Source organism: Plecotus auritus (assembly GCF_963455305.1).
Source record: "Plecotus auritus genome assembly, chromosome: X".
Taxonomy (NCBI): domain Eukaryota; kingdom Metazoa; phylum Chordata; class Mammalia; order Chiroptera; family Vespertilionidae; genus Plecotus; species Plecotus auritus.
In genome coordinates, this window is record NC_137784.1 from 24,056,759 (window position 1) to 24,073,847 (window position 17,089).

At 37.2% G+C, this 17,089-nt stretch overlaps 1 protein-coding gene across 1 annotated transcript in view; it reads right to left on the minus strand.

Moving 5' to 3' along the window:
• Nucleotides 1-17,089, minus strand: part of DMD (dystrophin) — a 2,407,712-nt gene that overhangs the window by 743,133 nt on the left and 1,647,490 nt on the right. The window contains 1 exon segment of the mRNA XM_080651877.1: nt 6,165-6,397. Coding sequence (XP_080508003.1) covers nt 6,165-6,397 — 233 coding nt within the window.

Genomic DNA, 17,089 nt, shown 5'->3' on the forward strand with positions numbered 1-17,089 from the left:
TGTGCTAATTCCAGTAAATTTACTTTCTGCTCGATTTAATCTGGAGGATGTTTTCTGTTGCTTGCATCCAGAGAACCCTAACCAATATACAACTATGCTACATTTAAGGGTTTCCTTCTTTGTTTAAAACCCTTTAGGGGTTGCCACTGCCTCTAGCCATAATCAAAACTCCTTAGTCTAGCAAGGAAGGATTCCCATTTTTTAGCTCCACTCCTCTCTATTCAACCTCATCAATTCCTTCTTCATCATGTATCTTTAATTTCAGTCAATAAAATCACAATTTTAATAACACACTATACTGTTTCCTACTTCAGTGCAAAGTACAGTTTGTTTCTTCTCATTTTATCTGTTAATTACAGTTTATTCTTTTTTGCTTGTTTGTTTAAAATTTTTATTTTATCTTATTTTTAAATTTATTGTTATTGTTAAAAGTATTACAGGTGTCCCCTTTGTTTATTTGTGTTTTTTTTCCCCATTAACCCCCTCCACCCTGTACCTGCCCCTTCCAGGCTTCACCACACTATTGTCTGTGTCCATAGGTTATGCATATATTCATATAAGTTCCCCAGTTAATCAATTTACACCCACCTCTCCACCTCCACCTGCCCTCTGAAATTCGTCAGTCTGTTTCATGCTTCTATGTCTCCAGTTCTATTTCATTCATCAGTTTATTTTGTTCATTAGATTCCACATATGAGTGAGATCATGTGATACTTATCTTTCTCTCACTGCCTTATTTAGCTTAGCATAATACTCCTCAGGTGGATAAAAGACTTAAAATGTAAGTTGTGAAACCATAAAAATCTTAGAAGAAACCATAGGCAGCAAAATCTCAGACATCTCTCCTAGCAATGCATTTACTGATACATCTCCTAGGGCAAAGGAAACTAAGGAGAAAGTAAACAAATGGGACTACATCAAAATAAAAAGCTTCTGCACAGCGAAAGAAACCATCAACAAAATGAAAAGGGAGCCCACTGCATGGGAGAACATATTTGCCAATGATACATCTGATAAGGGGTTAATTTCCAAACTATATATGGAACTCCTACATCTTAACAAAAGGAAGACAAACAATTCAATTAAAAACATGGTTAAAGGACCTAAACAGACACTTCTCCAAAGTGGACATACAGAAGTCCAAGAGACATGTGAAAAATGCTCAGTTACTAATCATCCAAGAGATGCATATTAAAATGACTATGAGGTATCACCCCACACCTGTCAGAATGGCTATCACTAACAAATCAACAATTGACAAGTGCTGGCGAGGCTGTGGAGAAAAGGAAAACCTAGTACCCTGTTGGTGGGAATGCAGACTGGTGCAGCCTCTGTGGAAAAGATTATGGAGTTTCCTCAAAAATTAAAAATGGAACTTCCATTTGACCTAGTAATCCCACTTCTAGGAATATATCCTAAGAAACTAGAAACACCAATCAGAAAGAATATATGCACCCTTTATGTTCATAGCAGTGCAAATTACAATAGCTAATATTTGGAAACAGCCCAAGTGCCCATTGGCAGATGAGTGGATAAAAAGCTGTGGTACATTTGCACAATGGAATACTAAACAGCTGTAAAAAAGAAAGGACTATTGCAATTTGTTCCTCAATGCTTGGCTTAAACTTTATCTTCTTTAAGAAGGTTTTCCTGACATCTGTTCTCTTCCCTGGCTTAGTTTGATGCCTTTTCCCTGAACTAAGTCCTTTAGAGCATAACCCACAACATACCCAGGGAAGTAAAAAACCATGGTATTTAAGAGTTGGGACTCTGGAATCAGACTGCTTGGGTTCAAATCCAATTGTTGTTTTTTTACTACTTGACCTTGAGCGGGTCACTTAACCTCACTGTGCTTTAGTATTAATCTCACAGTGTTGTGTGCATTGTCATACACATGATGTAATTAGATCAGTGACTGCCTTATCATTAGTGCTAAATATATGCTAGGTATTATCCTGAAATTTACTTCTATCCTAGTGCTATTACTGCTTTTCCCCCTTCACCTTCTTTAATCTGTGCATTTGTTTCTTGTCCAACTCTGTATTTCCCAGGCACTTACTAGTAGGTCAATAGAAATTTGTTAAAAGTATATGAATAAATAGGCATTGAGAGTGTTTTATAGTTTATCTCTATTGGAATATTGCCTCATTTCTTACATCTTAAATGTTAAAGTTAGTATCGTTTCATTTAAAACTTTACATAGAGGAAATACTTGTTTTCTGATGTTACAATAAATACTTCCTCAAACTTACCTTTCTTTCTTATTCCCCTCTACACACATATTTGTTTAATGCTTCTTTACGATCATTTTACTGACCATTTAGTAATTGACAGTGCCTTTTTAAAAAATATATATTTTTTATTGAGTTTATAGAGGAACAAGGAGGAATATAGAGATAGAAACATCAATGATGAGAGAGAACCATTGATTGACAGCTTCCTGCATGCCTCTTACTGGGGGATTGAGCCCGCAACCTGGGCATGAGCCCTTGGCTGGAATTAAACCTGGGACCCTTCAGTCCACAGGCGGATGCTCTATTCACTGAGCCAAACTGGCTAGGGCTGACAGTGTCTTTATAATTATTTTTTTAATGCGAGGGAAAGAAACAGAAAAAGCATTCCCACCATTAAACAAGAGAGGGGAGAAAGAAATATATATGACATTTATAAATGCTAGCTTTCTGTGATCACAGACATGGAACTTGAACTTCTCCAAATTAATTTCTGACCTGTATTTAATACCACTATGAAGAGGCATCAAATTAGTCATCCTTTCTGCAAAAGACAAATTTATTTGGAGAACTCTGAAGACTATGGAGCAGCTCAATACCTTCCTTAAAGGTCAGGCTCACAAACCCTTCACAAGGAAATGTGGACTTTCTTTCCCATTCTAATATCTAGTGGCTTTCACAGGAGGCCATAGTGTCAATGACAGCATGGGGTACAGACGTGGAAACACACTCTTATTTACATATAACAATTATATGATATAGAGTTTGCATGATTCAAATGGCATGGGTAGGCAGATTTACACTGAGTGACCAGATTATTATGATCTCTGAATGCATAATAATCTGGCCACTCAGTGTATATCCTATATAATAAAAGGCTAATATGCAAATTGTCCCCTCGACCAGGAGTTCAACCAGCAGGCAGGCCAGCCAACCACCTATGTCCCCTCCCCCTGACCAGGCTGGCCAGACCCACCCATGCACGAATTCATGCACCAGGCCTCTAGTATATATATACTAGAATACATATAATAGTATATATATATATATATATATATATATATATATATATATAATAGCATATATATAGAATAGTATATATATATAGAATAGTATATATATATATATGCATATATATATATATATATATATATATATATATATATATATTAGTGGCCCGTTGCAGGAAGATTCCTGCAAGAACAAGGCTTTTAGCGGGCTTCCCTCCCGCCACTGCCACCCCTCCTGCCCCCTGTGCTTTCCCTCCCACCACCGCCCTGTGCTTTCCCTTCCCTCCCGCCGCCTCTGCCCCCCACCCTGTGCTTTCCCTCCCGCCACCGCCCTGCACTTTTCCTCCCGCCGCCACCCCCCCCAACCCCCACGCTTTCCCTCCCGCTGCCACCACCGCCTCGCTTTCTGCTTTCCCTCCCTCTTCCTTCTATGCTGTCTTCAGTCTTCACTCCATCTGCACTCCATCTGCGTATGCAAATTAACCACCATCTTTTGTTGGGTTAATTTGCATACTCGCTCTGATTGGCTGGTGGGCGTAGCAGAGTGATAGTTAATTTGCATGTTTCTCTTTTATTAGTGTGTGTGTATATATATATATATATATATGTATATATATATATATATATATATATATATACTGAGTGGCCAGATTATTATGTGTTCAGAGATCATAATAATCTGGCCACTCAGTGTATAGAGTTTGTTGTAGAACCTAGTATTAATTATTAACATTAGTCGAATACTTGAAGTAAGCAAGGCAAGGTGGGAAGATGTTTCATATACTACCTAATTTAATCCTCATGACAACTTATAAAGCATATAGTATTATTACCCACATAGTACAGATAGATAAACTCAGGTTCAGGGAGGGTGAATAACTTAACTGAGATCACACAGCTTTAGTAGTGGAGCCAGGATTTGAACCCAGATAATCTAACTCCAAAGCCCTTGCTTTAAATGTTATAACTTACTGTGTCCTCTGGTTAGTAATAGTCTTGAGATAACTGCTATAACTCAGCATAATATCTATATATATATATAAAAGCCTAAGTGATCATCGCAACCGGACGGAGGACCGAACAGGCTGCATGGGGTGACCAGGCCAGCAGGGGGGTTAGTGAGGGGCGACCAATGACCAAGCAGCAGGCTGTGTGGGGCCACCAGGCCCGCAGGGGAGGCAGTGAGGGGCAGTCAAATGACCGAGCAGCAGACTGTATGGGGCCAGCAGGCCAGCAGGGGGGCAGTTGGGGGTGACCAGGCCGGCAGGGGGGGAAGTTAGGGGCTATCAGGCATGCATGCAGGTGAGCAGTTAGGAGCCAGTGGTCCTGGATTGTGAGAGGGACGTCTGACTGCCGGTTTAGGCACAATGGGGATCAGGCTTAAACTGGCAGTCAGACATCCCCCGAGGGGTCCCGCATTGGAGAGGGTGCAGGCTGGGGCTGAGGGGACCCCCCCCCCCTGTGCATGAATTTCATGCACTGGGCCTCTAGTTGTACAATAATGTACCTTTATGTTTCTGTATGTATCAGCATACTACAAATGTAAAATGTTTTGCATAGTGCCTGACATAGACTATATATACAACATACATATGTATATATACTATACATCACCAAATGGTAGCCACATTTATAGTTAATACTCCTATATGGAGTAAGAACACAGGCTTGGAACCAAACAAACTTGGATTTGAATCTTTGCTCTGTTACTTACTAGGAGTGTGAGTATGAGCCTCAATAGCTTTTTCTGAAAACTATGGTTAGTAATACTTGTTATAAAGTAGTAGAAAACAAAGTATGTATATATATTTAAATATATTTATGTACACATATAGCTATCCTACATGGTGAATGCGAATTCTGTGTGCCCTGTACCCAGAAGAGGAAACCAAGATCCAAAGGATGATTTGACCACAATAATGTCATTTGTAAATGTCAAGAAAGCCCACTAATTCGTGTCTTCTGGGTCTAAGCTCTAGGTACTTTATATGCAGGTTATTTTTTTTTCCTGCAGAATCACTAACATTTATTTTAAAAAAGAATTTGTGTGCCTTACTCCTTGTTTTTTTTTTTTCTTTAAAAAGTTGTTCTGTAACAACTAAATAGCTTCAGTATAACTTATTTCGCCTTTAGAAAATATTTAAAAAGCATTACAAGTGAAATAACTATAGTGTATAAAACCTTTCAAAAACTACCTTTTTTATTCATTCAGCTATAGTATAGAAGACATATGGTATATTTGTTCTAGCTAGGTAAACCACATTTATATCAATGAAGTCTTATATTTCTAGTTGATGTCATAATTTTGCAGAATAGATTTCAGTGAGGCTTAGAAGTACAATCTTTGTATTAAAAACATGTTTATTGGAGTATGGCATTGCATAAATACCAATATTAAGATCTAAGTTATTTTAAAATATATGTTTTGTTACTTTCTTTTTTTCATTTGTTTATAGCTAACTTTCAATTATCCTTATCATTGGAGTAGGAAAATTGGCATGGACAACTCGGAAGTGAATAACCAATTCCCAGATTATATTTGATTCTGTAATATATTATGGCTGCAGGGTGCCAAAACAAGCAGTTTAAATGTAAACAGCTCAATTGAGCTACTTCTTTGTTATTAAATAGATTTTTAAAATACCAGTTGTTTAGTGAATTTAATTAAGCCAACATTTCTTGTAAGGTTTATGCTTTTTTCCTTGTGTTATTCCTTTTCAATTTGTGGCTGTTTTAGATAATTGCATTAATTTGTTTCCTTGCTCATACTTGGCCTGAACAGAGCAGAGAGAGTAGTGTGTTTGCTGACAGAGAAAAGCTGCCTAAAAACTGGTGGGAAATGTTCTAGGAGAGTACATTGATTTGTGGAAAATCTTCACTTCAAAGAAAAACCCCTGCCAGCCTTTATCTGTTTTGGCCATACCTTCTGCTTCATGATCATCTCGTTGATGTCTTCAAGATCACCCACCATCACCCTCTGCGACTTTATAACTCGATCAAGCAGAGACAGCCAGTCAGTAAGTTCTGTCCAAGCCCGGTTGAAATCTGCTAGAGCAGGTACCTCCAAAAGCAAGGTGGATGGCATTTCAAGTTTGGAGATGGCAGTTTCCTTGGTAACCACAGGTTGTGTCACCAGTGTAACAGTCTGACTAGGAGCTAATTTTTTTTCAAAAGGACAAAAAAAAAAAAAAAAAAGAAAAGGAAAGAAAAATTAGAAACATAAGCTAAGAAGCCAATTCCAATAACAATGAAACAACCTTAATTAAAGGACAACAATCTGAACCAAAGCATTATTTATGACATTTTTTTTTCTGAACAATGTGGGTACTTTATATATTATTACATGATAGAAAAATTCATGATTCAAACTTTTCATTAATACACATTAATACATATTTCACTAATATACAATCTTTCAAAATGATGTTGCTTATTCTCAAGGCTGGACAATGAATTTAAATAGTCTTCTCCCTATTTTGTAACTACCAATCTGTGTTTCTTAATCCATTCACCTTTTTCACCCAGTCCCCCAACCCCTCCCCTCTAGCAACCATCAGTCTGTTCTTTGTATCTATGAGTCTGTAAAGACTATGTATGGTGCCAGCCAGACACTAGATTGATCAGGGTGATCACTTCATAAGTTATATACTAGTAAATGTCTAATCACTGGGTTGTATACCTGAAACAAATATATAATATTGTATGTCAACTGTACTTGAAAAAACTTAAAAAATAAGATAGTTTTCTCAGTAACCAATTATACAGATTATGGAATTGGTAAAAACAAACAAACAAACAAACAAACAAACCAAAATAGTATTCGGATCTTGCCAAAGGAATAACTTTTGCTTATTTTTTTCATTCAAGGAAGAAAAGAAAAGGAAAGATTGGATAAGATCTTATTTCTGAATTAATGATTTCCTTGAATAGGAAGTAAATTACTTTGGAGGTGGACCCTAGGGAAATCAAAACCAATGAAATGTTTGTTCTGTTTTATATTGGGAGCAGTTTACCATATTTTTTTTTCCCGTTTTAGACTTTATTTAGACAGGTAATAAGGTAACTAGCAGGGAGTAAAACTCAAGCTATATTATTTTTGGAAAATCGGAGCTAGTAAAGTTTTTCTATTTGGATATGAAACACTGTTTCAAGGTCATTAAGAAATATTAAATTAATATTAACAGTGTTTAACACTGTAGTGTAAGATAGTCCATGGTATTGGTTAAAATCTGAAGCTCCTCAGTAAAAACACCTGGGAGAGAATCCTTTCCCTCTGCCTTAGGAACTCTGTGACCTTGGTTAAGTTAGTTAACTTCTCTAACCTTCATTCTTTTATTTTTCTCCACAGTTAAGGACAGATAAAAGTCAGGTAAGAGTCACAGGGAAGTTGTGTAGATTCAATGACTAAAAAAGGAATTGTACATAGGACAATGTCAGAAAAATAACAACAATATTAGCACAGTTCTTGACACTAGTAGGTAATAATGTTAGGTATGACTATTTTTATAAACACCAGATAAATAAGAAACACAGTCATGAACAAATATAGTGAGCAGCTAGAGATAAAGACTGGAAATATGTGAAATAGGGAAAACTCAAAGGTCTGTGTGTCTCTCTACTTACTGAAGGGGGCTGAACTTGCTGGTGTGAATTAATACAAAATAACAATAACAGCTAGGTTATCGAAGGTGAGTGATGAGGTGTAGGGAATGCCTCATCTAGTTTATACACAATGGGCTCTGGAACCAAATATGCCCAGTAGGTCATCACCAGAGACATAGTGGACTATATAATTCAGAAGGGGAGCTTTGAGGGAAAGCTGCAAAAGACAACATCTCAGTGGGAGACACGAGACGCATGGACAACAAGAGAACTGTCCTAGGAACATGAGAAAAAGTGCCATGTTGGCATTCCTTTCTCAGGTGGCCTTCAATTACTTTTCATGGTTGTATTACTTTCTGTACTTTTAAGGTGGTATTTTTGTTAGAGAAGATGAAGAGAGTAATGAAGGAATGCCTCTTGTGACTCAAGTTTCTCAGGGACAAGCAGTTCCCACAGATGAAAGACATATTCTTGAACAAGACAGAAGGAAAAAAAGTGAGGTGTCAGAATACAAAATTAATGCTAAGAAGTAATAACTGCAAGACAAAGAGATAAAGAAGATGGAAGAAATGGTTTCTTGAAGCTATCTCACTACTCTGAAGCTCTTTCTAGAAAAAAGTGAAACATAATCTGAAGCAGTAATAGCACCTTGTGATCCAACAGTCTAGTAGGAAGGAGCATGGGAGCCAACAAGATCAAGAAATATTAACAGGGATTCCAAGAGGGGAGCTTAATCCCCGGATAGGACGCATGGGTGAAAATGAAACGATAGCTAAATTAAAATAGTATTGTAGGAACTAACTCTGGCTAACTAGAAAATAATGCCAAATTGTTTTTATTATTTAAAAAAATTTAAAGAAATATATTTTTATTGATTTCAGAGAGGAAGGGAGAGGGAGAGAGAAAGAACAATGATGAGAGAGAGAATCATTGATTGGCTGCCTCCTGCATGCCCCCCACTGGGATCGAGCCTACAACCCATGCATGTGCTCTGACTGGAATCAAACCATGACCTGGTTCATAGATCAGTGCTCAACCACTAAGCCATTCCAGCCAGGCCCAAATTATTTTTAAAATAGATACACAATAGATATTGAGGCAACATGCAGTCATTTGAGAGGATTTCAAGGTTCTGGGAAGTGTTGGAAAATGCTTCTTAAAAAAAAATGGACTTATTGAAAATTTGACCCTCAAAAGAGAGCAGAAATAAGCTATTTTTCTCTAGACTTACTTCTGACCAAAAAAGTAGTGCCTAGCCCTAGCCGGCTTGGCTCAGTGGCTAGAGCATCAGCCTGCGGGACTGAAGGGTCCCGGGTTCGATTCTGGCCAAGGGCACATGCCTGGGTTGCGGGCTTGACCCCCAGTGGGGGGCATGCAGGAGGCAGCCGATCAATGATTCTCTCTCATCATTGATATTTCTATCTCTCTCTCTCCTTCTCCCTTCCTCTCTGAAATCAATGAAGAAATATATATAGTAGTGCCTAATGGAGTGGAAATGATTATGTCATCTCAAATTTTAATACAGTAAAGCATGAGAATGAAGAGAATTATCAGACTTCAACTGTGTTCTGGAAAGCTCATTAGGGAAAAAAAAGAAGTCTATTGAAAAGAAAGGCTAGGGCCAGAGACTAAAAAACAGAGAATTAATCAAGATGACCAAAAAGTACAAAAAAGTGACATGGAATGATAATATCACAAAATTCTCCAATGGGGAAAAAGGAAGTAGTACCACCAAGTACAAAGTCTGCTAAAAGAGATTCAGAGGAGGGTTGAGAGGTCAAGCAATGCAGCAATTTGTGCATCAGTTGTGGGCAGATGATCTCATTTATGGACTGTTCAGGCCATTGATTTTGGTCTCTTCTTCAGCACTCACCATCTGAAAACATCTCTGCACTGGTGAAAAGGGAAACTGTGTCCCTTTTGCTCACTGCTCTATCCCCTGCAACTCACACTGGAATACAGTGCCTGTTCAATTGATATTGACTGACTGAACGAAACGAAAAAAAAAGTCCATGTACAATAAGATTTTCAGTAAACTTAGAGGCCGTTTGCTCACAGTGAGTTCTAAAAGATAACCTCTAAGGACAGTTTCTCAAAGAGTAGGCACAGAACATGCCTAGGTTTTTGCTGTTCAGATCATTTTCACTATTTTGGGAACAAAAAATAATGGAGGAAGACAATGGAAGGTCAAATATTAACGGGAGAAAACAGAATGAATCAATTCTTTTGTTCCCCACTTTTCTATCAAAGCGGGGGGCGGGGGGAGCAGGAAATAACACTGGATCAAGAAGGAGAATGTAAAATAGACTATCTAGGGCCAGACTGTTGGATTGAAATCCTTGCTCTGCCATTTCTTGACTGTGTAACCCTGGGTAGGTTACTTAACCACTCTGAATCTCCAAGTACTCCCTTGTAAACTGGCAATTATAATACTATTTCTCTCACAGACAGTTGGCCTTACCATTTCCTAGATATAAAACTTTGGACAAGATTACAGGCACCTTAAGTTTAAGGGATTATACCATGCTTGCTAAACTGAACTTTTTGGAGCCTCAGACTATTCACCTGCCTAACGGGGAAAACAGTACTAGTCTGAGGGAATTAACTATTTTATGAATTCAGTTATGTCCTAGCACTGTAGGTATGGTGTGTGTGTGTGTGTGTGTGTGTGTGTGTGTATTTATTTTCTTTTCCCGTTTGCTGCTAATTGCTTATTGGCTATCCACTTTCTACATTAACATGGCATTTTGGGCTCTGTGCTTCTTGAACCAGACCTCACACTCCAGACTTATTTTCCTCCATTCTTCTGGGCTCCCCACACCTCAGTCCCTATTCAGCATTCTCCAGTTAGTATGGGCCATTTCACAATTTTGTGACCTTCCATATGCTGCATATACTTCATGAAATCTCTTCTCACCCTTCCTTGAATAAAATCTCATTTCTTCTTTAAAACCCAACTCTAGATTTCTGTGTTTTTTGGAGGACCAGAAGAAGTTTGTAATAGTCTCCACAAAGTATAGAATTATACCATACTTTTAGATCCAAAACACATTGATGTTTTCAACATTTTATTACTTAAATCTAATAATCACTAGGAAGAACAAAATCTTGCACCATTATTCATTTTGTTTTGTTGTTTTTTGTTGTTGTTTTTTTGTCTGTGGCTAGAGGGTAGCTGAGTGCTGGATTCTAAACTCAGACACTTTGGGTCTCCAATAGTAGAAAAAAGTGCTATAACATAATATAGAAAGAGACTAATCTCCATCTACTTTCAGACATTTTATTAGGACCAATTCTACCTTGAACACTATTAAAATATTTCATTTTTCCTAAAAAGACTTGCCTCTAGAACCATGCATGTGTATATATTTTTATTTTTTTTTATTAAGCAAGATGTTTCAAAGGAGAAATTTTGAGGTCCTGAGAGCATTTATCTTATTTTATTATGTAAATTATATTGACTCATACAGCACTTTCAGTTGTCTTAACTTTTAAGTGAAAAGAAAAAGTAGGCTTTCTTTTCCACAATGTTATTTTACTAGAAATATAAGCAATCCTCCTCATTAGGTAAAGTGTGGGCTGCTCAGATTTGTAATAGGGCTACAAAGAGAAGAGAGGTTTTGCCCAAACCGAGCAACAGAATCTTCACTCTTATGGTCAGGGAGAAATATTTAGTTGTTATAGGAAAGTTTTCTGTTAACTCCATAATTTAAAAGGTGGAAAGGGGATTTGTGGAGAGTTATCTCAACCTATAATTGCGATCAGGTTAGGAGTTAGGATATATGAATTATTACCCAGAATCTTAGACACGAAATTCTGGCATGAGTGTTGAGGTCCTCCTCCCTAGGGAGCATGGGAAATTGGTTTCCCTGCAGCTGGTGGGGATTCTTCTCTCCATGCCCCATTCAATGTCCCCACAATCTATTCTACTTGCCTGCAACATCCATCACTTGCCACAGGCTGCTGAGGTAACAAGAAATTGGCTCATGGAGATCCAAGTTATTTGACTCAAGTCTGTGGAAGGAAGTATCTCTCTCTACATGGGGTCATCATGGAAAATGGTACTTACAGTGTCACACTATTAACTGTCCCTTCAGCAATTGATGCTGGCATCTTTCCTGCTTAATTTGTTCATGTCAGAACCACATGTATTACAACATACACAAATAAGTGAGATAGATAAATACACACATCATATGTAGGTGTTTATATGTGTATATATGTAAACCCACCCACCTATGCACCCATACACAGAGCCTGTATAGTGACATGACTGATGATTATAGCATAATGTTTCTCATGATTTCATTAGAAAATTAAAATAACTTTACTAAAATCTGTATTTTTTCTTCCATAGCTCTGCAGACAGAAAGTCAAGCTCAAGATAGCTGAAATGAATTGAGTTTGGCACACCAGTAGTATGGATAATACTAGGTGTAATATACTTTTGAAACCACATCTTTACTGAGTATTTTGTTAATTAGTAAAAGGTGTTGGCTTTAGGAGGGAACTCTCATTTTTTTCAGAAGTGTTTAAAGAATGTTTCTCTAGTCTAAAAATTTAATTTGTTTCAGGGATACATGATTAGTCAGACTAACAACTTTACTTAGAGCTTGAAAGGAGCTACTAAATCTTTTAAACGCACACACAATGTGTTTGGCATACTTCTTTTGAAGTATTCATATGTGGTTTTCCTGTAATTCACACGTCTCCTTTGGTTGATAAGAAAGCAAGAAGCACATATTATATTTTTAGCTGTTTTTGTATGAATGTGGGTAACTTATTTTCTTTACTTTTGTACTTGAAAATCAGAGAACTGGTTACATGATAAATTATTGGATTCACACTAATAAAAATATCTAAAAGTATCATTTGAGACAGCATGGAGGGACCTGGAGAGTATTATGCTAAGCGAAATAAACCAGTCAAGAGAAAGATATCACATGATCTCACTCATATGTGGACTCTAATGAACAGAATAAACTGATGAACAAAATAGAACTAGAGACATAGGAGTGGGGAATAGACTGATGAGTCTCAGAGGGAAGATGGGGGGTGGGTAAATATTAATCTGGGGACTTGTATGCATATATGCATAACCCATGGACACAGACAATAGTATGGTGAAGGCCTAGAAGGTGGGGAGGGTGCGGGTGGATGGGGTCAATGGGAAAGAAAGGGGACACCTGTAATATTTTCAACAGTAAAGGTACATTTAAAAAATTTAAAAATTAACAAAAAAAATAAAAGTACCATTTTTATATGTGGTCAAATTGCATTAGTATTTAATACTGTGATTTATAGGAAATATTTTTAGCTTCTTCCATATAACCAATAGATAAAATAATTAAGCAATATTGGGGAATACTTGAATATTTGAAAAGATGGCATGTAGCTTAAAGAAATATGTACAAATTAGAGAGTACTTGTTAGGAAATCATATATAGACTCAGAAAAATCTATTATGTGTCAGAAAGGAAGAACTTCACTTCTTCCCTCTAGGTATCTGCAGTATTTAGGCATAAGTGGAAAATTAGAAAAAAACATTATGAATACATAAACGTTTATTTTAGCCTACATTCTTCCTCCTAATTCTAAAGACAAAAAAATATGTGACTCAAATATCATCAATTATTCACATTTCAGCACAATAAGGGCTTGTGCTATACATGGGCAAAGTCTAGAGAATTGGAACTCAAGGATTCACCACAACTATTTCTGGATTTTAGAAAAAAATTGTTAGGTGTCAGAACCATAGGCTTTTAAAACTCAGTAACACTATTTTATCACTCTTAATTATTTCTGGCTATTACAAATTTAATCCAAATAAGAAATATTTTCTATTTGTAAGGAAGAGAGATCATCACAAACACTACCATTACCAACATCATTTACTCAGGGTTTTCTATGCGCTAGATAAGAATTCATAAACCCTGTTTTATTGATTTTTTTTACCAAATAATATCCAGGATAGGTATTGTTCCCATTTTAACAAATGATAAAATAACTTGCTCAAGATCTGACATTAACAAGCGACAATGCCTTTCTAAAGAGGACACACAGAAGGCCCAGAGACATATGAAAATATGCTCAAACTTACTAATCATCCAAGAGATGCAAATCAAAACATCAATGAGATACCATCTCACACCTGTCAGAATGGCTATCATCAACAAATCAACAAAGGACAAGTGCTGGCGAGGATGTGGAGAAAAAGGAACCCCCACCTGCACTGCTGGTGGGAATGCAGACTGGTGCAGCCACTGTGGAGAACAGTATGGAGTTTCTTTAAAAAGTTAAAAATGGAACTCCCATTTGACCCAGTGATCCCACTTCTAGGAATATATCCCAAGAAACTAGAAACACCAATCAAAAAAGTTATATGCACCCCTGTGTTCATAGTAGCACAATTTACAATAGCTAAGATTTTGAAACAGCCTGAGTGCCCATCAGCAGATGAGTGGATTAAAAACCTGTGGTACATCTGAATAGATCCAGAGACAAATGGGGGTGGTGGTGTTAGAGAGCAACCAAAAGGACTCGTATGCATGCATATTAGCATATCCAATGGACACAGACACTGGAGCGGTGGGGGCTTGCCTGGGGTGGGAATGGCTGGGGAGGGGGTCAATTGGGGAAAAAGAAGACATATGTAAAACTTTAGACAATAATAAAAAACAAACAAACAAACAAAAAACAAGTGACAATGCCAAGAGAGTGTGTTGAGCCACTATACATCTTTTTAAGAATGATATGACCATCAAATAGTTTTCCTAGATACTCTACTCAATATGCAAGAATTATTAATTACATAAATACTTTTAACTCCAAAAGCTATAGTTGACAGCATATGGTACCCACAAAATACATCTAATATCTATTCTAAATTGGCAGAAAAGATAACCCTGAACTAGCCATAAATAAACAGTTTATAACAATCAAGTACATCTAGCATCCTCCCACAAGTTAGATATTATTCTTTAGGAGTCTCTCCAACTTGACATACATTCTTCCTTCACTAATTTGAAGACAGAAATAACCCCTTCTCTTTTCCAACTTTAGTTTGCATCTTCTAAGTGCCCTTCTATAACTCATATTATATGAATTCATCCTACATACTCTCAATAAAAAAACAAAACACAAAACAGGCTTTCTTATCCTCAGCACTACTGGCATTTTGGCATGGATACTTCTTTTATGTGGATGGCTGCCCTGTGCATTGTAGGATATTTATTAGTATCCTTGGCAACAACACCTTCCCAGTTCTGACAACCAAAGATGCTTCCAGACATTATCAAATGTTCTCCCAGGCAGGATAATTGCCTCTGGTTGAGACCTACTCATTTCTCTGTCTCTCCTCCTATATGTGTATATGTTTGTATGTGTATGTATGGTTTACATAATTGCTTATCATTTGTACTGGCCATTCTTTGTGTCTATCAATCTTGTGCTCTCTTATACCTCAGAAGCATAGGTTAAGTGAAACTGTTAAGTGCTTCCCTTATCTACAAGCTATCCATAGTACACACCAAAAGCCATAGCTGGCATGGAATGCTGAAAAATATTACACAGGAAATGTCTTGATGATAAAAATAAAAACATCTCTGGTTAGAGAATAAATGTCTACACATTCCTGCCCTTTCTGCATCTACACCCTTATTATGAGATATTCTGGTTCCTCCCATCAAGAGCTATCTGGATTGGCCACATGACTTGTTTTGGCCAATGGAATATTAATAAACATGACATAAGCAAAGGCTTGTGAAATGCTGGGGCACTAGGCTATGCTTGGGACCCTTTCACCACTATGTGAACTATACTGGCTATGGAATAATAATAGGCAAGTGGCTCTGTCACATCCTTTGTCTTATCCAATAACTGATAAATGCCAGGCATAAAAATGAGGCCATCGACTACCAGCTCACCACGAATACATGAATGAACCCCACTGAGACCAGCAAAAAGAATAAGCCTAGATAAGCCCAGCCTAAAGTAAACCCAAAACATGATGAGCTAAACAAATGACTCTTATTTTAAGCCACTACATTTGGGAGTAGCTTATTACACAGCAATGGATAACTGATATAGCATCCATTTTACCTATCACAGACTTTAATGCAAAACAGAATTTTAAACGTCCCTCCCATTGTTACAAAAATAAAACAAATTTTTTGAAGAGAAAAAATATAACAGACTGATACATTAAGGCCCCTAGAAAAATTACCAATTTATTTTCTACTCCTCCTCCTCTGTATCCACTTTGCAACCATTATGTGGTAACTAGACTATGCCAGTATCTATCTATAGTGCACTTCATTGAGGTTCTCTCCTGGAGTCGACAGACCCACACTCCAGAAACCACTAATAATGACTGTGAATGGATCACAGCTACATCCTTTCCTGGGTCTTGTTCCTGGTCAGGGTGAAGATATCAAGTTCCAGCCCATCTGTCTCAATTGAAGACAACTTTGAAGGGCGAACCCAGCACCAACGCTCCCTGTCAGATTGGCTGAGGCTACAATACCAACTGCATTGTGGTCAGCCACTCCCTCTGTCCAATACAAGCATACCTCATTTTATTGTGCTTTACTTTATTGCCCTTCAAAGAAGTTGCATTTTTTACAAATTGATGGCAAGAAGCTCCATCAGCAAAAATATTATGACTTGCTTTATTGTGGTGGTCTGTAACTGAACCCACAGTATCTCCAAGGTATGCCTGCACCGCCTTCCTCACTTGCTTATAGGTGGATCTACCAAGAATACTTTCCAATAAACCTTCTGTATACAACCTTTGTCTTAGAAACTGCTTCCAAGGAATACAATCTAAGTCATTATCGCTTTGGTCTATATACATAATTGTTTGTTTCTAATATATGAAAGTAACATGATGTTTCCAGCCCTTCCATCTTAGAATAGTATTATTTAAATTAATTATTTATTGGTATCACATGTTATGTATTTCAATATTCAATTAAATGCTCTGGAAATTGAAAAAAGCATGCAGACGATATGTGGCATATTTATTGCTTAAGGGCTTATAAAAGTTTTATACTCTTTGGTTATATTTGAGTTTCAATTCATCATTTGAGTTGCTATCTCTAGTGAATTCTGAACACATCTTATAACTAAAACACCAAAGAGCTTGACAAATTCAACTACTGAAGTCTTGAACCCTGTCTTTGTCATGACATTGGAAATGTAACCTCTATCTTGTGTTGGTATGAAGTGATTGTTCTGGGCTAAACT